Source organism: Clupea harengus, unplaced genomic scaffold, assembly GCF_900700415.2.
Source record: "Clupea harengus unplaced genomic scaffold, Ch_v2.0.2, whole genome shotgun sequence".
Classification (NCBI taxonomy): Eukaryota; Metazoa; Chordata; class Actinopteri; order Clupeiformes; family Clupeidae; genus Clupea; species Clupea harengus.
The window spans coordinates 25,056-47,615 of NW_024879811.1; the positions used below are offsets into that span (position 1 = coordinate 25,056).

At 40.8% G+C, this 22,560-nt stretch overlaps 1 protein-coding gene across 1 annotated transcript in view; it reads left to right on the forward strand.

The window, feature by feature from the left end:
- The first annotated feature begins 2,424 nt into the window (after positions 1–2,424).
- Positions 2,425–22,560, forward strand: part of LOC122128544 (NLR family CARD domain-containing protein 3-like) — a 31,744-nt gene continuing 11,608 nt past the window's right edge. Inside the window, exons 1-8 of the mRNA XM_042705159.1 lie at positions 2,425–2,755; positions 8,746–8,891; positions 9,940–10,059; positions 11,013–11,132; positions 11,672–11,756; positions 19,921–20,108; positions 20,156–22,054; positions 22,239–22,412. Coding sequence (XP_042561093.1) covers positions 8,827–8,891; positions 9,940–10,059; positions 11,013–11,132; positions 11,672–11,756; positions 19,921–20,108; positions 20,156–22,054; positions 22,239–22,412 — 2,651 coding nt within the window. The 5' untranslated portion in view covers positions 2,425–2,755; positions 8,746–8,826. The remainder of the gene's footprint in view (positions 2,756–8,745; positions 8,892–9,939; positions 10,060–11,012; positions 11,133–11,671; positions 11,757–19,920; positions 20,109–20,155; positions 22,055–22,238; positions 22,413–22,560) is intronic.

The window sequence follows — 22,560 nt, forward strand, 5'->3', positions numbered from 1 at the left end:
AAGGCCCATAGTCTGCTCTCTTAGATGTCGAATGCATTCTGTAGTGAGAACACATGCAAGCAGACGGGTTCAAGGCCAGGATGATCAACCATGCAGGTAGTTTGGTTCTGAAGCTGCAGTAGTCTTGTAACTTTAAATATTTGAAAGAGTAAGTGACATGGATTATAAAACAGATGATGACTGCATAATAACAATGTCATTCGCAAAGAGCTGGTATCTCCCTGCAGCAGACTTTTTCGGGGCTCTGTAGGCATTTTTTTACACTTGGCACAAATACACGTGTATCAGGAAAGAGATCTAAAAAGTGACAACAGGGGGAGCTGTGGCGCAAGCAGCAGCCCCGACCAAGAACGGGGGCTTGAACGCCCACGGGGACCCGGTGTAACAGGCCATAGTATACCCCCGGTCCGGACTATACCTGGGGTTAAAGGGGCCTAGGCTAGATTATACCCCGGGTATATTATGGCCTAGGCCAATTCATACCCCTCAGACCAGATTATACCCCCATGATATCAGTAGTATTGAGTTACCCTATCTGTTATGGAGACTATGTTGTCTGGTCAGAAATGCTTGGAAGCCACTGTGGTGCATCTGATTAAAATGCCTGAGATGATGTACAATCCAAAGTTGAGGTTTATTACAAAGTTGAGATGAATGGAATGAATACAGGTTGTTTGTATTGAAGTAGATGTATTTGTGCGTGTGTGTGTGTGGTTAGGTTATGTTTGTGTGTGTGGTTCTGCAAAAGAAACAGAATACAACAGAGATACTTACTAATCATGCTAGTAGACATCTCACAATATAAGGCTAGTGACAACCTCACATTAATAATAGCAATATTCAATAGCAAAGGTTTCTCACATTACTAAAGTGACACTACTTCCTAAATTACTCACGTAGCCCATCACATTCCAACTGCTAAACAGCACAGGTTATTGTTAAACATGTCCTTATGCCACTTTGAGCAGAGCCATAAGGGGTGCATGCACTAACGGGATGACCCAGCAGCAGTGAAAGGGCTGTTCACATGCATGTGAGTCTATGGGGCAAACCATCAGTCCTTCGCAACACTATCTGATTAGAGGCAGCAAGCCCAAAAATATATCTTAAAAAAAACATTACAGGTAAAGTGTATTTGAATGTTGTGTTACTATTAAAGCCATAGGTCACCAAATGCAACGATTTAATGAGAAAACAATGTTTACCTTAATAAATGGTCAAAAGTATTTTTTACTTGTGACATTTTAATGAGCTTTGTGTTTTTTGCATGTACTTAAACACCAGAAACAAGCAGTAACTTATATAAACACACTGTATGCGTTACATACTCGTACATGAACACACTGTATTAACATACTTGAGTCACTAGCATTGGGTTGTCCTCATCACAACCAGCAAGGCTGTATGACCTCAGCCAATGTACAGCTGGCTCATTAGCATTTAAAGGAACAGGCACTCAAAACAGGTCGCTCTGAACAGGGCTGTTTTAGACAGGGTAAAAAGGGTGCTGTTTTACTTGATCCTTGGGGTATTTTGACCAAAGTATGTCACACACATTTCATTAAGACCCCAAGGCACCATATCAACAATGACTCCTTTACGTATTAAGTTATTACACTGTGACGTACAGTAGAAGACGTGTATTTTAAATGTTTTTGTCACTGTTTATACTACAAAATAAAAGTGTATTTAAGTGCAGAATAGAAGTATGTAATGACACATGTATTTCTTTATTGTTATGAGATTTTCATTGTTAGTTTTCTGTCTTAAGTGAACTCTGTGTTGTCTGTCTCTGAACGCTGTGTGCTTTTGCAAGTGTGACAATGTACCACTTCCTCTTTTAACTGGAACAGCAAACTGTTGCGCCAGGAAGTAGCTAACCACCAGATGTTTGCTTCCGTTATGAAAGACAGATCTTTTGCAGACAGTTTTGGCAAACTCAGAATGTGCAGGTGCCTGTTTGCATGTAGGTCATAAATATAGCAATCTTTGTTTTTTGTCAGACCTCTGAACTTTTCAAGATGTTTATCTCTGTTATTCTCATAAATACATAAACATAAAGATGAGGATGTTCCATCAGATCTTTATTTTTCCTCTCACCAATGAAATTATAGATTCATTTCCACCACAAGTACACTTCCAACACGTCAGTATTGTACTTCACATGCACTTTAAACTACTTGAAGGTACCATGACAAGGAGACGTGCAGCAAGGCAATGATCCTAAATATTCAAGCAGACCTCGATGGAACTGGTGAGACCAAGGCAGAGACGCTGGGTGGTCTAAAAAGATTACTAGATTTCTGACCGAAAGAGCCTTGTTTGTAAACTAACCGGCTGGCTGTTCCATACGAATGTCCATATTCAAAATGGTTAACTTTTCATTATTATATTGGTTAATTTTCAAGATGGTTTGATTAATACACAGGAGAGGTTGTTGAATTCCCTGCGTGCACCACACACTCGGAATATGCAGATCCACCTAACGTCACACGGGGGGCGAAAGTGAAAATAAACCGAAGTGACGTCTGTGCTGTGAGCAGAAGTGTATATTCTGAAATACCCAAAGATATTTTTCAGGGCAAACCAGCTATTACACCACGAGCGTAAAGTAGTTGGACAGTAAAACGTTATGAACTATTTCGTGCTAGGAAATTTGGAATAAGTTGATTAGTTAATCAAGCGATTTCTCCAGAAGAGGAAATTGTGTCTGCCTCGTGGAATGGCGCAGAAGAAAATCGAACTACGCTAAAGGGTGAGTTTCTGAACTTCACTTTACGTTTACCGGGAGCGCAACTTTCAGAACAGTTCTTTAAGGGATGTCTTGTTATAGGAAACTATTAAACAAGGCACGTGGAGTATTTTTTTTTAAATACGATCTTGGATAATTGAGAACAGTATAATGGAAAAAACACACACAATAAATACCACAATATAACAACTGTCAAAATGTAACAACTCGCGCTACTATTGACAACTTGACAATACAAGAATGTAATGCTTTTAAAATGATTACTGAATGTAACATTTCCCCCCATGCTAAATGAGAGACAAAGATGTCAGTGTCATTCGTCTTTATTGCTGCCTGAACTATTTATTTTCTGGAGCCTTCGGAAGAATAATACATTTCCAACCTCATCAGAAAGGGAAGAAATAAAAGCTACATTTGTCCAGTCATGCGTTTGTTTAGGGGATGTTTGTATGGGGCTGTATTACATGTGTGAGAGCGAGAGAGTAAAGAAAGTTGTTTCAGAAACGCAGACTGATAAGTAAGGGTGTCGACCTGTGTATCGAACTCTTAAGCCGTTTTAAATATGTGATGTTCTACTGCCAGTGGTTGTGTAACATTTGAGAAGTAGTAAAGGAAAGGAAATGCTAATGGCATTACTGATGGAGACCCATTACGCCAGATCAACCTTTGAGCACAAAAACAGCGTATCTGGCCTGAGTAGGATGAGTCTGCATTAAACAAACGAACCAAAAAAAAATCTATATATTTTGACTGGTAGCCACACAGTCTGGAGGGAGTGACACACAGGACTGAAAATGAGATTCTTTCCATGAGTATTGTAAGATATTAAGGCAATAACATACAAATGGTTCTAACTGTGTACACATCCTATTAATGGGCATAAGGGAAGGGAGGAGTGAGGGAGGGGGGAGAATCAGAAGCATGGCAGATGAATTCATACACATATCAGGGTAAGCATGCTACCATATGGCAGCATAAATAAAGTATACATACGTACTTAAAGATGGTATATACATGATGCATATAAAATTAATATTAGATAAAATGGGGAGAGAGGATTCAAGCATTTTAGAACAGCTTAGAACACAGTGTGCTCATAAGGTTACTATAGAGAAGAGCAGTGAAACAGAAAACTATGTCAACAATTTGCATTATGTGTAAATAGGCTAGCACAGAGTATGTAGATATATCATGAGTGGGGTAGAATTAATGCATGACAGTGTGGTGGGGGTGGATAGGTGTAGGAGGGCAGTGTGGTGGGGGTGGGTAGGTGTAGGAGGGCAGTGTGGTGGGGGTGGGTAGGTGTAGGGGGGCAGTGTGGTGGGGGTGGGTAGGTGTAGGAGGGCAGTGTGGTGGGGGTGGATAGGTGTAGGAGGGCAGTGTGGTGGGGGTGGATAGGTGTAGGGGGGCAGTGTGGTGGGGGTGGATAGGTGTAGGAGGGCAGTGTGGTGGGGGTGGGTAGATGTAGGCAGAGGGTTTCTGCAAGTACATCAGGTAGAGAGACTACAGCAACATCCCACAGCGGAGACAGTATAGACTGGGAGTGTGTGTGTGTGTGTGTGTGTGTGTGTGTGTGTGTGTGTGTGTGTGTGTGTGTGTTTAGATCAGGTGGAGAGACTACAGCAGCATCTCACAGCAGAGACAGTCTAGATTAGGAGGGGAAGAAAGAGACAAAGTGAGTGGGCAGAGCTTGTTGGCCTAAAATGCACATATGTACTTAATGATCATGGTGATGAAGAATGTACTTAATGATCATGGTGTTGAAGAATGTACTTAATGATCATGGTGATGAGGAACAATGTTTGCACAGCTGTCACCATTTGTAGGCAAAGGTCACGCTGTAAGAGACACAAGAGAGCTTGGTTAGTATTAGTAAGCATGAATATGAAATAGTCTGCTCTGTTAGATGTAAAGGCCCATAGTCTGCTCTCTTCCCCTTAGACGTAAAGGTCCATAGTCTGCTCTCTTAGACGTAAAGGCCCATAGTCTGATCTCTTAGACGTAAAGGCCCATAGTCTGCTCTCTTCCCCTTAGACGTAAAGGCCCATAGTCTGCTCTCTTAGACGTAAAGGCCCATAGTCTGATCTCTTAGACGTAAAGGCCCATAGTCTGCTCTCTTCCCCTTAGACGTAAAGGCCCATAGTCTGCTCTCTTCCCCTTAGACGTAAAGGTCCATAGTCTGCTCTCTTAGACGTAAAGGCCCATAGTCTGATCTCTTAGACGTAAAGGCCCATAGTCTGCTCTCTTCCCCTTAGACGTAAAGGCCCATAGTCTGCTCTCTTCCCCTTAGACGTAAAGGTCCATAGTCTGCTCTCTTAGACGTAAAGGTCCATAGTCTGCTCTCTTAGACGTAAAGGCCCATAGTCTGCTCTCTTAGACGTAAAGGCCCATAGTCTGCTCTCTTCCCCTTAGACGTAAAGGCCCATAGTCTGCTCTCTTAGACGTAAAGGCCCATAGTCTGATCTCTTAGACGTAAAGGCCCATAGTCTGATCTCTTAGACGTAAAGGCCCATAGTCTGCTCTCTTAGATGTAAAGGCCCATAGTCTGCTCTCTTCCCCTTAGACGTAAAGGCCCATAGTCTGCTCTCTTAGACGTAAAGGCCCATAGTCTGCTCTCTTCCCCTTAGACGTAAAGGCCCATAGTCTGCTCTCTTCCCCTTAGACGTAAAGGCCCATAGTCTGTTCTCTTAGACGTAAAGGCCCATAGTCTGCTCTCTTAGACGTAAAGGCCCATAGTCTGCTCTCTTCCCCTTAGACGTAAAGGCCCATAGTCTGCTCTCTTAGACGTAAAGGCCCATAGTCTGCTCTCTTCCCCTTAGACGTAAAGGCCCATAGTCTGCTCTCTTAGACGTAAAGGCCCATAGTCTGCTCTCTTAGACGTAAAGGCCCATAGTCTGCTCTCTTAGACGTAAAGGCCCATAGTCTGCTCTCTTCCCCTTAGACGTAAAGGCCCATAGTCTGCTCTCTTAGACGTAAAGGCCCATAGTCTGCTCTCTTAGATGTAAAGGCCCATAGTCTGCTCTCAGTACAGTTGTTGCTAGCCAAGCTACTAGCTTTTTTGTGTGCAAATCAACTCGGTGTGACAGACATTGTCAAACGCGACATAACAACGCACCTCAGTGAAAAGACTTTGATGCCCTTTGCCACCAGAGTGGGTTCTCAGCTCTAACAGGCACAGACTGTGTGGAAAACGATTTAAGACTTTCTCAAATTCAGCCAGACATTGCAGTTATGTGCATCCTCTCAAGCACACCCTTCTCATTAACTTGTGGTGAGTGTGTGTGTGTATTTTGGGGGTGGGGGGTGGGGGGCCTTACAAACATGAAAACAAATATATATTTATGCGAGGGGGGGGGGTACGTAGCTGGAGGTTGAATGTCTGAAGGGGTACGGAACTGTAAAAAGTTTGGGAAACACTGCTGTAAGAGATACAAGAGAGCTTGGTTAGTAAACATGAATTTAGATAAACAATTAACAGTATGTAATATGGCAGGTAATATCAGTATTAATATCTTAGCATGATGTGATATAGAAGGAGACGAAGAGTGAGAGGAAGAGGCTGTGTATGATGGAAGGGAATTGTGTTCGTGTTTAGTTTTGATGAGTCATGTTTCGTTATGGTTGGCTGGCATGGTGCATGAGAATTTTAGTTCTACAAGGATAGCAAGGGTGGCTGGCAGGATACAACAATGGCTGGTGACAGCTGCAACTCATACCGCATACAACACGTGCTGCATGCTGTACCCGGGATCCGTAAAGGCCCTCCTACACAGTACAACATGGCTGTCTGTAGCCCACTGATGATAAACACAACAACACGGCTGTCTGTAGCCCACTGATGATAAACACAACAACATGGCTGTCTGTAGCCCACTGCTGCTAAACACAACAACATGGCTGTCTGTAGCCCACTGCTGCTAAACACAACAACATGGCTGTCTGTAGCCCACTGCTGCTAAACACAACAACATGGCTGACAAGAAGTATGAAGTATGTTGTGACAGGTGCTGGGTTGTGATGCATTATTCATGACTAAGGGATGCACTAAAGAGGAAAGTCTTTAGTCTGGATTTAAAGATGGAAAGGGTGTCCACAGGCTGGTGCACGCATGGCATCACTCAGGCAGTCTTTTAAATTCAAACACAATGATATCAAATCTTAAAACTCAGTTTCAGTCTGTACCTCACAACAATTTATGACTGAGATGGGTACGGATGAAATGCCTGCAGTGTGACACATGGATTATTTCAAAGGTAGCAGGTGCATACGGTGGCTGAAATTTAAGAAACAACATTTTTTGACAGCATTTCATAGGAAATTGTCAGTTGTTGCCAGTAAGCTCTGAGTAAGGCTACATGTAGGTGAGGTGATCCGGGTTACAGGCAAGTTAACAAACTATAGAAACATCAGCCAAGTGTTCTTGTCGAAGGACTGGGAAAGAGCTTTTCTTTCTGATGGGTTTCCGGTAGTCATCTGCAATTTACTTAACTGGCTTAACTTCTCATAATCAGTTTTAGATTATGGTGATGTAATCTATGGGAATGCATCCCACAGCACACTAAAAACCCTGGATGAAGTATACCATTCTGCTCTGCGTTTTATCACTGGAGACCGCTATGGCACACACCACTGTACTCTCTATAACAAGGTTGGCTGGCCAACCCTGTCTGAAAAAAGGGATGGTCATTGGAAGACCTTCATTTACAAAACAATCATTGGGCTATTGCCACTATATCTCTCCTCTCTCATACACTGGAACTGTAATACCCTCAATACCCGCTCTCAAAGTTGGCTTTCATTATATCTGCCACATGTTAACACCAAATTGGGGAAGACAGCCTTTTGTTATAAGGCACTCTACATTTGGAATGAGGTCCAAAAATCTTTACGGTTGTGCTCATTTATTTCACTAAGAGAATTCTCAAATCTTATCACATGTACAACTGACTTCTCGTGCAATGATTGTGACTGTTGACTCAACCATAGTATTTTACTGAATATTCAAAATTGTTATTTATGATCGTTCCCTTGTACTCCGATACTATTTTATTTGCATATTTATTTATTTATTTAAAAAAAAAAAATTCAATGTATTAACTATTCATTGTACCCTCGGCACCATTGTAAATGAGGGTCTTATTCCTCAATGTGTTTTCCGAGGCTTAAATGAATACATCAATCAATAACTAACTGAACATGGAAACATCAGAGATATACAGAGGTATACAGAGACTCCCACAAGTATCCAGTAACAACATATCAGATATTAGAGAGTCTGAAATGTTTGGGACAAAGTATAACTGTACAATGGTATGGTGTGAACTAGCTCTGTTAGACCAGACAGCAACGACGGCGTGTATTCTTCAGCAGCACATGTACTTTATTAACTATCTCCAGCTACGTACATCAGTCATTACTCAATGGTCAAGCGCACCCTAGTGGCCTGACATTCCACTACAATAACAGTTAGTGTAGTTGAAGGGTCTGAAGAGTGGGTGGTGGTTTATTACAGTTACCAGTGTAGGCAAAGTTGAACGGTCTGAAGAGTGGGTGGTGGTTTATTACAGTTACCAGTGTAGGCAAAGTTGAAGGGTCTGAAGAGTGGGTGGTGGTGTCTAACAGTTACCAGTGTAGTTGAAGGGTCTGAAGAGTGGGTGGTGGTTTATTACAGTTACCAGTGTAGGCAAAGTTGAAGGGTCTGAAGAGTGGGTGGTGGTTTATTACAGTTACCAGTGTGGGCAAAGTTGAAGGGTCTGAAGAGTGGGTGGTGGTGTCTAACAGTTACAGTGTAGGCAAAGTCGAAGGGTCTGAAGAGTGGGTGGTGGTGTCTAACAGTTACAGTGTAGGCAAAGTCGAAGGGTCTGAAGAGTATTAGTATACAGACTCAAGACTGTCCAGTTTGAGCTACAACTGCATCTGAGCTTTTGCCAACTTTTTCATGGAGAAAGATGAAAATCTCACCAAACCCTTTACTCTCGTACCTTCTTCTTCAGTACGCCTGGTCTGAGATGATGAATGATGCCAGATTAGATGATCAACAGTGAGGGTTTTACGATACCAGCCCTCCCGTAAGGATGGAGGAAACAGCAGCCAAAACGAGTCTTTCAGAAGGAGGGAAGGTGAAGGAATCCTCTTCAAGGTAACTTTGATACAACTGCAGTGATATTCATTTGTAGACCTCTGTGTGTGTGTGTGTGTGTGTGTGTGTGTGTGTGTGTGTGTGTGTGTGTGTGTGTGTACATGTGCGGGTGTAAACTCTAAACGCTGAATAGTCATAATAGTTACAGGGCATTTTGGGTTCACCTCTTTTCAGTAGTAAGAACTGTTTTTTAAAGCCTGCTCACTTCAAAGTCAACTCCCAGGCACAAGGCTAACTAATTAGAGACATTTAATTAAGATGACAGAATATGGGAGAAAGATTGAGCATAACAGTCTGTACCTCAACAGAGGCCTGTGTGATTTTCAGTGTCATCCATATAACACATTATCAAGTAGGTGAACATGCAGTGTGTTTTTCTAACACAGGGACATGCCATCAAATGAGTTGCCATCATCAAAACCACTCCTCACTGTTCCATGATTGGTGCCTAGATTCTCATTTCTAAACTCTGATCCCCCTGAGAGGTCATAGCCACACTAACACAGCAGACCAGCTCAATGCTGTCAAATCTAAATCCCTCCTTTAAAAAGGAAAGTTCTTCCACACTGACTGCCATTCCCTCTTTTCACTTATTTTGCTTTTCCAGTGACAATAGAACACAATTAATGTTTAGTTGACATATTTAGATAACAGTTCCAAACGCACATCGCAGTTATTCATTTAGGAGACGCTTTTATCCATAGAGACATATAGTTCAGGTAAAGAATACTCTCCCTTGTATCCAAAGACACATATAGTTCAGGTAAACCCTGGAAAGTGGACTGAGCACAGGAACACACATTTAAAACACACATTTAAAACACACATTCAAAACACACATTTGAAACACACAATTAAAACACACATTTGAAACAAACATTTAAAACACACATTTGAAACGCACATTAATACCACACATTTGAAACACACATTTAAAACACACATTTGAAACACACATTTAAAATACACATTTAAAACACACATTTGAAACAAACATTTGAAACAAACATTTGATATAAACTGTGTTAATTCATAATGTTCTACACAGGAGCCTCATCCATCAGGAGAGACCTACATCACCTGTGCCCACTTGTGTGTCCATGAAGAGTGACGAGTCAGTGGATCGCTTTATCAACTTCAAGAATGCAGATTACACTGATGCATCAAGGTAAATCCAATCAAATAAACATGTATGACGGCTCATTCACACCTACAAAAAAATGATTAAGGCATTCTTTCATTTACACTCATGTTGTTGACCTAAGCTGGGTCTTGCTTGCTGTATCAGAGAAGTACTTGGACACTGGATAGAGGGGCGAAGGCAAGAATTATACAATAGAAGCCTATCACACACCCCTTGCCTTATTTTAAACACACATTTAAAACACACATTTAAAACACACATTGGAAACACATTTAAAACACACATTGGAAACACACTTTTAAAACACACATTTGAAACGCACATTAATACCACACATTTGAAACAAACATATAAAACACACATTTGAAACACACATTTAAAACACACATTTGAAACGCACGTTAATACCACACATTTGAAACACACATTTGAAACACACATTTGAAACACACATTTAAAACACACATTTAAAACACACATTTGAAACACACATTTAAAACACACATTTAAAACACACATTTGAAACGCACGTTAATACCACGCATTTGAAACACACATTTTAAACACACATTTAAAACACACATTTGAAACACACATTTGAAACACACATTTAAAACACACATTTGAAACGCACGTTAATACCACACATTTGAAACACACATTTGAAATACACATTTAAAACACACATTTGAAACACACATCTAAAACACACATTTGAAACGCACGTTAAAACCACACATTTGAAACACACATTTGAAACAAACATTTAAAACGCACATTAATACCACACATTTGAAACACGCATTTAAAACGCACATTAATACCACACATTTAAATCACACATTTAAAACGCACATTAATACCCCACACATTTAAAACACACATTCGAAACACACATTTGAAACACACACAATTAAAACACACATTTAAAACACACATTTGAAATAAACTGTGTGAATTCATAATGTTCTATACAGGAGCCTCATCCATGAGGACAGACCTCCATCACCTGTGCCCACTTGTGTGTCCATGAAGAGTGACATGTCAGTGAATCGCATGATCAACTTCCAGAATGCAGATTACACTGATGCATCAAGGTAAATCTAAGCAAATACACACGTATGATGGCTCATTCACACTACAGAACAAAGATTAAGGCGTTCTTTCATTTACACTCATGTTGATGACCTAAGCTGGGTCTTGCTTGCTGTATCAGAGAAGTACTTGGACACCACTGGATAGAAAGGCGAAGGCGAGAATTACACAATAGAAGCCTATCAGACACCCCTTGCCTTATGGACACTGGATAGAGGGGTGAAGGCAATAATTATACACTAGAAGCCTGTCAGACACCCCTTGCCTTATGGACACTGGATAGAGGGGTGAAGGCAATCATTATACAATAGAAGCCTACCAGCCTGTAAATGTGTTGTGTAGAATGTGCCAACTCCATTGAACATTATGTATTCAAGGGTTAAATAAATCAGCACATAGAATGTTGAGAGACTCATACAATTACATTTTTGAACAAGGCACCATACACAGCAGCACTGAATTAACATGGGGCTTGTTGTGCACCTAATGTATCCCACTTTCAGGCTTTAATGCTGTTATCCACTCAATGCTTTATACACAGAGGCCAGATGCAGGAATGGGACCCAGATGCTGTCAGTGACCCGTTTACCAAGTCTCAACAGGAGGACCTGAAACACATATTCCAGGTTTGGATGCAGTACTGCTATACTGAAGATGCCCAGAGTTGACAATACTGATCATAACTAAAGTGGATGGGGAATATCAGACTGCAGTGGATGTGTAGGACTGTAGCTGTTAGTTCACAGGAATAGAGACAAGTACACACAACGCAGAGGTGTAAAGTAACTAATTACATTTAATCACGTTACTGTAATTGAGTAGTTTTTTTGTGTACTTTGTAATTTTTAAGTGTTTTTTGAAATCGGTAATTTTACTTTTACTTAAGTAGATTTTGACTGAAGTATTGTACTTCGCTACATTGGAAATTACATCCGTTACTGAGTAAAAAAAAAAAAAACATAGTTCAAGGTGGGAATCGCGCACGACAATTCTCGCTGCAGTGGTGGATGCTGCATAGAGTGGATGATGGAGTCGATGCAAGGCACCGTTGCCGAGTCACGAGAGATAGAGATGGAGGAAGATGATAGTGCGGACTGCCAACAAGCTGCGGTCAACCAACAAGCTGAAGCACCGAACTTTCCGCCAGTTGAAATGAAAGAAGATGAAGAAAACCCGTGGCCACATCTCAGCAAGCAGTTTGCCTTCCAACGTAAAAGAGGCAACAGCTATATAATGCTGTGTAAACTGTGCCTAACCCGCCAGTCAGAACGTTCTGCTTATAAAAATTCATCTTCAAATCTGCGCAAGCATGTGTTGGTAAGTACAGTATTTGTCCCTTTCCATTAGTAGTTCAGACAGCATTTTTGTCGTTTAGTGAGCTTTGCTCCATTAAGCAAAATATGCGTTTCATGGCACTAGTAGCCTCATTTTGGCTAGCACTTGCAACCGCTCTGAGTATGCTAACGTCGACAGCCGTCATCCAATAGACTAATAATAATTCCATTCCTGTCTTCCATTCGTTTCAGGTCATAGCATTATTATGTTCAGTCTCTCATATTGTGTTAAAGACTGCAGATCAGTCATCAGCAATGAAATACACCTCATAAACTAATCATTTGGCTGGCTCCCATGCCTTGAAACAGAGCAACGTGAATGCGCACACCATCGTTGTCAGACAGTTGGACAAGTCAATGTGTATGTCGTTATCTGGAATTTATCACGATGTTTAGTCAGATAAGTGGTGGCTTTGCAACGTGCAGGTCTTTCATGTTCATGCTCAGGGGTCTCGGTTAGCAAGAATTGAGGATTATGAATTGTGATGCATGTAGAAATAGAAAATAATGCTATAATTCTGTATATATCCACTGTAGGTCTGTCATCTCAAGTTGCTATTTATAGCTATTTCTGTATTATGATGCACTCTTGATGGCAGCTCAATACTTAATTGTCAGAAATGTTGTTTGTCATTCTACAGGTCTAGTCTATGTCAGACAACACCTTGACCGGATGGTAGAGGCTGAAGCAAGTTAGACAACATTCATCAGATGAAGATGATTTATTTTCCTCAATGAAGTCCAAAAGGTCAGAAGGTACAGGGGAGTTAGAAGGGTACCTAGCCTGTGTCTCAGTCAATATGGATCTGCTGAACGCCTTTCAGAATATCAAAAAACTGTCCCGGAAACTCAATACTGGCCTACCTGCCTCGGCCGCCTGCGAGCGACTCTTCAGCTGTGCTGGATTGCTGTTCAATACAAAGCGAGCCCGGATGAACTCTACTCACCTTGAAAATCAGCTGCTGCTCAAACTCAACAAGAAGTTTGTAGACTAATGTTCCAAAGATGGACATAAGTAAAGTAACCAAAGTTTACAGTGGGGCAGCGGCAGCGGCATTTTAACTTTTTATTTTAGCTGTCATGTGGTTCATGTCCTCCCAAAAGTTCTTAAATGTTGTGTTGACATGTTTAATGTTTAACATGTTTAATGTCATTGCACCTATATTCCTAAAGATTCTCCTTTAATTAAAAATAACTCGTTTTTGTATTGGATTTATGACTCCTTGTCCTTTTTTGCACTATATAGGAGCGGCCCCCATCAAGTTGTTGAAAGTAACTAAGTAACTTTTACTTAAAGTACATTTTAAATTAACTACTTTTTACTTTTACTTGAGTAGATTTTTAGATGGGTAATTTTACTTGTACTTAAGTAAAATTTCATCAAAGTAATTGTACTTTTACTTGAGTACAACATTTCAGTACTTTTTACACCTCTGCACAGAAGAGAGCATGCTGGGGGAAAGAATACAGTTCATATGCAGCAAACACAGACGTAGGGGAGAGCGGGGTAATGTGGGACACCGGGTAATGTGAGACACCCCCTGTATCTAGGCAACGGAACACATTTGTGGTCATGTGACCATTATGTTTTCAAGCCCCTCCCATTCTCCCCTTGCCATGAAGGAGAGGTTGGTGCTGGTGCTGTGGAAAGTATGTTTTTTCACAAAAATGTGTTTTTTGCATGTAAAAGTAAATTTTCTTGATGTGAACTTAATCAACTGTTGTGTCAAAGCAAATTGATTCAGGTAGAAAAACTTATATCATACATGTTGATGAACTTCCAACATATAAAACCATGTGATTGATGCTAGTGAAGATAAGCCTGAATTGCTAAGAGATGTTGTTTTTTCTAAAAAAGTGGCTGTGGGGTAAAGTGAGACAAATGCTGTGGGGTAAAGTGAGACACTGTGGAGAGAGATCTAACCCTGGCAAAACAGTCCCCATCTACCAGATTGCAGGACTTGTGAATGAGGCCTTCTTGTCAGCTGTGACACCACGGAATATCACTTCTGGATTCAGGTCCACTGGGATTTTCCCATATAACAGAGATATTTTCCCTGAGGAAGCGTTTGCACCATATCCATGGTGTCAGACCGGCCAAATCCTGAGCTGCAGCCTGCATCCACTGGTCCATCCACTTCAGATGATCCAAGTGGTCCATCCACTTCAGATGATCCGGATGGTTCACACCCTGCAGATGATCCACCCCCTGCAGATGATCCAGAAGGTCCAATCCCTGCAAATGAACCACCTGCAGATGAACCACCTGCTGCAGATGATCCACTCGCTGATGCAGGTCCATCCACTGCGCGTGGTCCACATGGATGTGCTTGCCAGCTGACTCAGATGTGCCATGTGTTCCCAACCGACCTGGATATGTGTCTCCTCGTGAAATCCTACCACTTCCCAAATGTCCCCCCAGAGCACAAACCAAAAGAAAGCGTGTGAAGACAGCCATCCTAACTGATACTCCTGAGAAGCAGACAATAGAAAAGGCTCATGTCTCTTAGTTTTGACGATGACCGTGCTGAGTAGTCCTTTATGGTGCCAGTGCGGTTAGTACGTTATTTCCTGTTTATTTATCTCTGGAAAATCTGTGTTTTTTTACAAGTGTTTGTAAACCTCCCCCTTTCTTTCCTACTGTGAGGCGCATTGTCTTACCTCCTTGTATGAAATGCGCCGTACAAATAAAGTTTGATTTGATTTGATTTATGAGGAGAGACAAAAGAAACTGTCAGGAAAAAAGCAAAATAGCAAAGAAAAGGGAAAACCGAAAAAGAAAGCACCCAAAAAGAAAATCATAGATAGCGGGTCTGAGGAGAGTGTTGTCCCTGTCCCACTTGATGATGAGTTTGACAAAGAGAGCTCTGAGGATGAGAAAAGTGATCCTGGAAACACAGATCTGTCCGTGGGTGACTTTGTCCTAGTTAACTTTGCAACAAAATACAAAATGAGTATGAGGCTGATGTTCTAATCCAGGTGGGTCTAGTCCTGTGTTCTGAGTCCCAGGCAGTTCTAGCTGGTTCTGATTATGGTCCCATGACTGTGTTCTAATCTAACTGGTTTTATCTGTCATTTGAATGTTAACAAAAACATTTTGAATTATATTATGTTGTATATAATTTTGTTCGGAGTTACTTTCAAGTGTTTAAAAAAATGTGCTTAATTGACCAATCCCCTTGATTCTGTTACTAGTCCGATATTAGTTTTTGAATGTGTGGTTGTCAATCGAGCTGTCAGGATTCTTACTGTTACAACATGTGTTGTTATGGTAGTTATAAAGTGGAAAAAGTAAGTGGTTCACTTTACCCCCTTGATTTCTCTGGTCTGTCTCACTTTACCCCTATGCTGGGGTAAAGTGAGGCACAAGACCACTTTTTTTAAAACAATCATATTTTCACTGCCCTTTGTCCTGAAGATATTCTGCTAATTTCAATTGCTAGGAGACATCCTGAATTAATGGGAAATGTGTACATTTTACTGATATATCAATTTAGCTCGCCTAGAGGAGAGCAAATGTAAAAAATGTCTCACATTACCCCGCTCTCCCCTACTCATCAATAATGATAATGAATACAGTTCATATGCAGCAAACACAGACATACTCATCAATAATGATAATGAATACAGTTCATATGTAGCAAACACAGACATACTCATCAATAATGATAATGAATACAGTTCATATGCAGCAAACACAGACATACTCATCAATAATTATAATGAATACAGTTCATCTGCAGCAAACACACACGTACTCATCAATAATGATAATGGATACAGATCATATGCAGCAAACACAGACATAATCAGCAGTAAGGATGCACGATAATATCGGCACGACATCGGTATCTGCAGATAAAAGCTTAAAAACATAATTATCAGCATCTGCAGATGTGAAAATTTCTGCCGATGTACCTGGCCGATAAGGTGACGTTTAAATTATGCGCACGGGAAGCAAATGTTTTGGTTACTATGAGCGCCAACAACGTAATTCAACACGTCGGCTGTGTGGCAGTACTTCACAGTATCAGAGGATGTTGACATGCTATTTGTCAGGAAACTTTTCAGGAGATGGAAGAGGAGACGACAGCTTGGCCGTAACGTAGGTTGCATGCATAGATGCAGACCACCCGCGTGCAACGCTTTGCAACATTACCTGTCGCGCGCTAATAGAAGTTAATAAGTTGCTAGTTAGCTAGACAACACTAGCTAGTTAGCTTGCATGCTACGTGACACCAGCGAAGTTGATGATCTCATTTGATGGGATGTGAAACGTTATGTCACGAGCCCACGCTATCTGTACATGGCTTACTTTTGCATATATGGAATTTATATAGCTAACTTGGCAATAACCTTACATAGATTAGTCTAGAAATCATAGAAGGGATGTTATGAAACTGGAAGTCAGTTAACCAACGTTAGCTTGCCAAGTTAGCCAAGTTGCATTTCCAGAGTGTAGTTGTTCAAGGAGGTACTGTTCAAGTATGAACATTGTGACGTGAAAATATAAATAAATCTGCCATATTTGAAATCATTTCAATAGTTTTCATGAGTGAATGTCTATTTCTAAAATGATACAAATCAAGTTTTTAATGTACTGTATCTACAGCAATACCCTATCATAATAACAGATTAATTCTAGTACAGGAGAGACTTTTCAATAATTAAAAAGCTGAGGTGTATATATCGGTATCGGCATCGGCAATCGGCCAAAATGAGCTTGTAAATATCGGCATATCGGCTAAAATTCAATATCGTGCATCCCTAATCAGCAGTAATGATAATGAATATTGCTGCAGTGATATGATTTAACATTTGATATTTGTATGTCTTTAGGATAGACATGTTAATATAAAATGATCCTTGTGTTAATTTCACAGAGCACTTATTGTATAGTCATGGCTCACATACGGCTCCTTATCCTTTCCCTATCAGAAGGGCTAAGCCATTTTCTCCAAAAGTTATTTGCTTAGATTATTTTAAATATTCTATATTATTGATGGACTTCATGCACATGTACTGCCTTGTAATGCTTTTGAATCTCATTACTTCCTCCCAAGATTCACCTGACTAGAATCAGGCCTGTACATTCAGGCTGCATGTCTCTACTACAAGTCAATCTCTAGAGTAGAAGCAGCAGTTAAAGCAGACTTATATCACAGTAATGGCTACTGCTACATCATGTCTCTACTACAAGTCAATCTGTAGAGTAGAAGCAGCAGTTAAAGCAGACTTATCTCACAGTAAACCCAATGGCTACTGCTACATCATAGCCTAGATCAATCCCAGTGAAGAGTGAACTAAGTGAAAAGCTGCATCACTTTTCTACAGATGCCTTCTAACATTGTAGCAACACTACAAAAGAGCAGTGTTGTATAATTGATCATGCTGAGTATCATTAAGTAGTAGCATATTGATACTTTGCACAATAACACTTTAGTTGAAGGGTAACTAAATGAGAAAACATTTTAAATCACTTTCATAAACATTTAAAACATGTTTAAAAAGCAACATATGTGTTTATGAAGAGCATATGTCAGTATTCACTAGGTGACATAACATCTTCAGTGTTTCCCCTAGGTTTACAGCTTTGGGGGGGGGGGGGGCGGCACAGTGCGCGGCGTGGCATGGCCATCGACAGCAGTCAATATAACAACTGAACGATGTATCCACAAAGTGTGCAGCTTTTGTCGCTGCAGTGGTGTATCTTTCTGGGCTTGTGGAAGAACATTTTTTGAGATATTTGCGGCCCAAATTTCCTGATTTCGCAGGAGCTTTTCCAAAAAGTTGCGATGAAAGTTTTTATTTTTAGGTTTTTGTGAAAGTTGCGATACAACGTTGTGAATTGTGCTCTTTGTAATTATAATTGAGTTATTTGTTGAAAAAACAAACATTAATTAATCAAGAACAAAACGATTGAGAAATGGTCCTCTTAATAACCTCACCAATATGCCAAACAAAAGATTACCAGGACTACAAACATTTAGCAAAATAGGCTTTACTTATCCACAACGAAGTGCACATGTTGGCATTACAAAAGGACCAGTGAGACTGATTAAAATGTTATGAATGTCTCAGCCTTCATATGACGAAAAAAAAAAACAGCCTGTGTCACTATGATCTGTCTCGTCATCTGACGTCCTGCCTGTGTTTCTGCCGTTCTCATTGCTTATCAATCTGTTTTGCTATCCTTGTTTATTTATTTTATCCGTATAGGTGTTGATGTTCAATTTCATATATTAATTTCAAGTCGTCCAATTTCAAGTCATCCATTCTTCAACACTAGCTGCTACCTTGTCTTCAAACAGAAAGTAACGTTATATCTCCATGGCAACAGCTCTTGAGGGTTTGGCAAATAATCGGATTTATTGCTTCCTTCATTATTCACAGCAAAATAAATAATTTTCGTTACATTTCATAGATTTATTACCAGACTCTATGTAAAAAGGGCCACGCACAACTCACGGAAAATGATAAAAAATGGAAGCCAGATCTATATCTGAATTTTCGGTGCGGACATTCTGTACGTACGTTCTGTTTCCACGTCTGTTTTAGCCATTCTCACTGGGCCTCATTGTCGACCCTACCTAGGAAAAGATCTCTGCCGGATTCATGAACGCCTGGATATTAGTTTTTTAAAGCTTAAACGTGTCCGTAGCTGTGCACTGATTCTTAAGCCCAATTATCTCCGCTGGTGGGAGCGTGCTCACCTGTGTGTGCGCGCACGTGTCTGTGTGTGTGTGTTTGTGCGCATCGCGGCGGAACTCCGCCATGCGCGATACAGAGAGCAGAGAATTGTAAATGCGCGACCATGTAGAGACAGAAATTACATGCCGTCGTGTAAATAAGATAAATAACATGAGGCTATTTATTTTGTTTAATAAAAGAACAAGCTATAGACCTGTTCTATAGGAAAGGTAACCTTAAATTACTTCCGTTGTGATCTGGCGCTTTATAGAAAATAAAATTGAACAAAATTAACTTGACCTTCCAGGGGGGGCGGGGGGTGCCGTTGGGGGGGCGGGGCGCCCCCCTAATATAACGGTAGGGGAAACACTGATCTTCCATAACATAAACAACATATTGACACAAACAATGCTTGTGTCATGGATAAACTATGTGTGATGATTAACTGTGTACTATGATAAACCCATAACATGAGTAGTTCTTGCTGTCATATTTTTCCCCAAGTCAATACAGTGTAATTTCTTCCATTATAAACATTTTATCAGTTGATGATTACTGATATAAGGTCTTAAAAAACACATTATTCAGTGTTTATGAATGAGTTCTAAAATGCTTATTAGGGCACCTTTTAACTAAAGTGCTACCATTAAGGTTGAGATAAACATAAGTACAGTCTGTAAATGTTCTGGTACTATGGTTCTATGGCATAATGACCATTTAACAAGATTCATGCAATGCAAAGTGTGACCAAATATTTGTACTTTAGGTGTTAGAGGAGAAGATCATCACCTTTGTGAAGAATGAACTGAAGACATTCAAGAGGATGCTGAGTCCAGATTACCAAGAGAACTTTGAGAGTAAAGAGGAGAATGAGAGTGATGTCAGAGAAGGGGCTCTGAAGATGGCACTGCACTTCCTTAAGAATATGAAGCTGAAAGATCTCGCTGACAAACTGCATCAAAGTAAGAATTCTTCCTTCTCGCATTTGTATTGATTTGTAGCTGCATTAGCAACAAAGTAATTATTACATTTTGGTGTCAGTGGCTTACAAAACATTATTATGTTTTAATATTTTGTGAAATAGATGAGCTGGACGTAGTTTGTCAGACTGAGCTAAAAAGAAATCTCAAGAACAAGTACCAGAGTGTGTTTGAAGGAATACGCAAGCAAGGAAGCTCTGCTCTTCTAGACAAGGTCTACACAGAGGTCTACATCACAGAGGGAGGAAGTGGAAAAGTAAATGAAGAGCATGAAGTCAGACAGATTGAGTCAAGATCCAAGAGACCAGCTGGACAGGAGACATCAATCAAATGCAGTGACATCTTTAAACCCTTACCTGGCCAAGACAAACCAATCAGAAGTGTCGTCACAAAAGGAGTTGCTGGCATTGGTAAAACTGTTTCAGTTCAGAAGTTCATCCTGGACTGGGCAGAGGGAAAAGAAAACCAGGATATCCACTTCATATTTCCACTGCTGTTTAGGGAGCTCAACCTCATGAGAGAAAAACAGCTCTCTTTGATGGATCTCCTCCACCACTTCTTCACAGAAATAAAGCAGTCAACTTTTCCCAGCCAAGGGAAGTGCAAAGTGTTGTTCATCTGTGATGGTTTGGATGAATGTCGACTCCAACTAGACTTTCAGAATAATGAAAGTTTGACTGATGTGACAAAGGTCACCTCATTGGACGTACTCCTGACAAATGTCATCAAGGGTAATCTGCTCCCCTCTGCTTTACTTTGGATTACCTCTCGACCAGCAGCAGCCAATAAAATCCCTCCTGAGTGTGTTGACCGGGTCACAGAGGTACAAGGGTTCAATGACCCACAGAAGGAGGAGTACTTCAGGAAGAGGATCAGTGATCAGAATCTTGCCAGCAGAGTCGTCTCTCACGTCAAATTATCAAGGAGCCTCCACATTATGTGCCACATACCAGTGTTCTGCTGGATTGCTGCTACTGTTCTTGCAGTGATTCTTGGCTCTTCAGGAGGTGGACAGATTCCAAAGACTTTGACAGAGATGTATACCTATTTCCTTATTTTCCAAACCAAACAGAGGAGCTTAAAGTTTGAAAATGTGCAGGACCTTGATCCACAGTGGAACCAGAAAGTTATCCTTGGTCTTGGAAAGTTGGCATATGAACAGTTAGAGAAGGGTAATCTGATTTTCTATGAAGAAGACCTAAAAGAGTCTGGCATTGATGTCAGAGAGGCAGCAGTATGCTCTGGCATCTGCTCCCAGATCTTTCAAGAAGAATCAGGGCTTTATCAAGGAAAGGTTTTCTGCTTTGTGCATTTAAGTGTCCAGGAGTATCTTGCAGCTTTGTATGTGTTTTTGATGATGGCAGTTAAAGGGAAAGACATAATATCCAGACACCAAGCTCCTGAAAAATCCCTTACTCTTTGGAAAAGGATATTGAATGTGTCTCCTTCAATGGAGGAATCCATGATCATCTTACACAAGAGTGCCGTGGACAAAGCTTTGGAGCATGAAGATGGACGCTTAGACCTATTTCTCCGTTTCCTTCTTGGCCTCTCTCTGGAGTCTAACCAGACCCTCCTGCATGGCCTACTACAGAGAGGACAAAATCAGATGGGCAATGAAGAAACAATCAGTTACATTAAGGAAAAGATCAGGGAGGTTCCTTCATCAGAAAGGGTCATCAACCTCTTCCACTGCCTGCATGAACTCAATGATCACTCCTTAGTGGAAGAGGTCCAGAGCTTCCTGAGTGCTGGGACACTTTCTGGAGCTGAACTCTCACCTGCCCAGTGGTCAGCTCTAGTGTTTGTGCTGCTGACATCAGAACAGAAGCTGGATGAGTTTGACTTGAAGAAGTACATCAGATCTGATGAAGGTCTCCTAAGGCTGCAGCCAGTAGTGGAGGAATCTCAGAAGGCTCAGTAAGTATGATGGCAGTGTGTATTCTCAGAAAGGGAGGGGTTAATGACACTAGCTGGGTTTCCAACCAACTTGTTAATGCCCATTTTGAGCAATCAAATAATAAATTCACATGAAATATTCTACTGCTATTAGACATTTCAGTCACTAGAGGGGGGTGGATTAAATCAATGTTTTCCCCTTAAGGCTCAATAGCTGTGGGCTCACTGAAAGGAGCTGTACAGCACTGGCATGTATCCTCAGCAAACCATCTTCAAAACTGAAAAATGTGGATCTCAGTGACAACAGTATTGGAGATATTGGGGTCCAAGAACTCTGTAGTGGACTAAAGAACCCAAACTGTGCACTGGAGACACTCAGGTAAGACATTTAGTTTCTTCAGCTTTCCCTAGTGATGGGTTCTGTGGGATCATTTGTACTTTTTTCATTACTCGATGAAATATACTTTAGCGAAAAGTATCCCCATTATAGCAAACAGATGAACAGTGTTTCTTACACACTTTCTAAA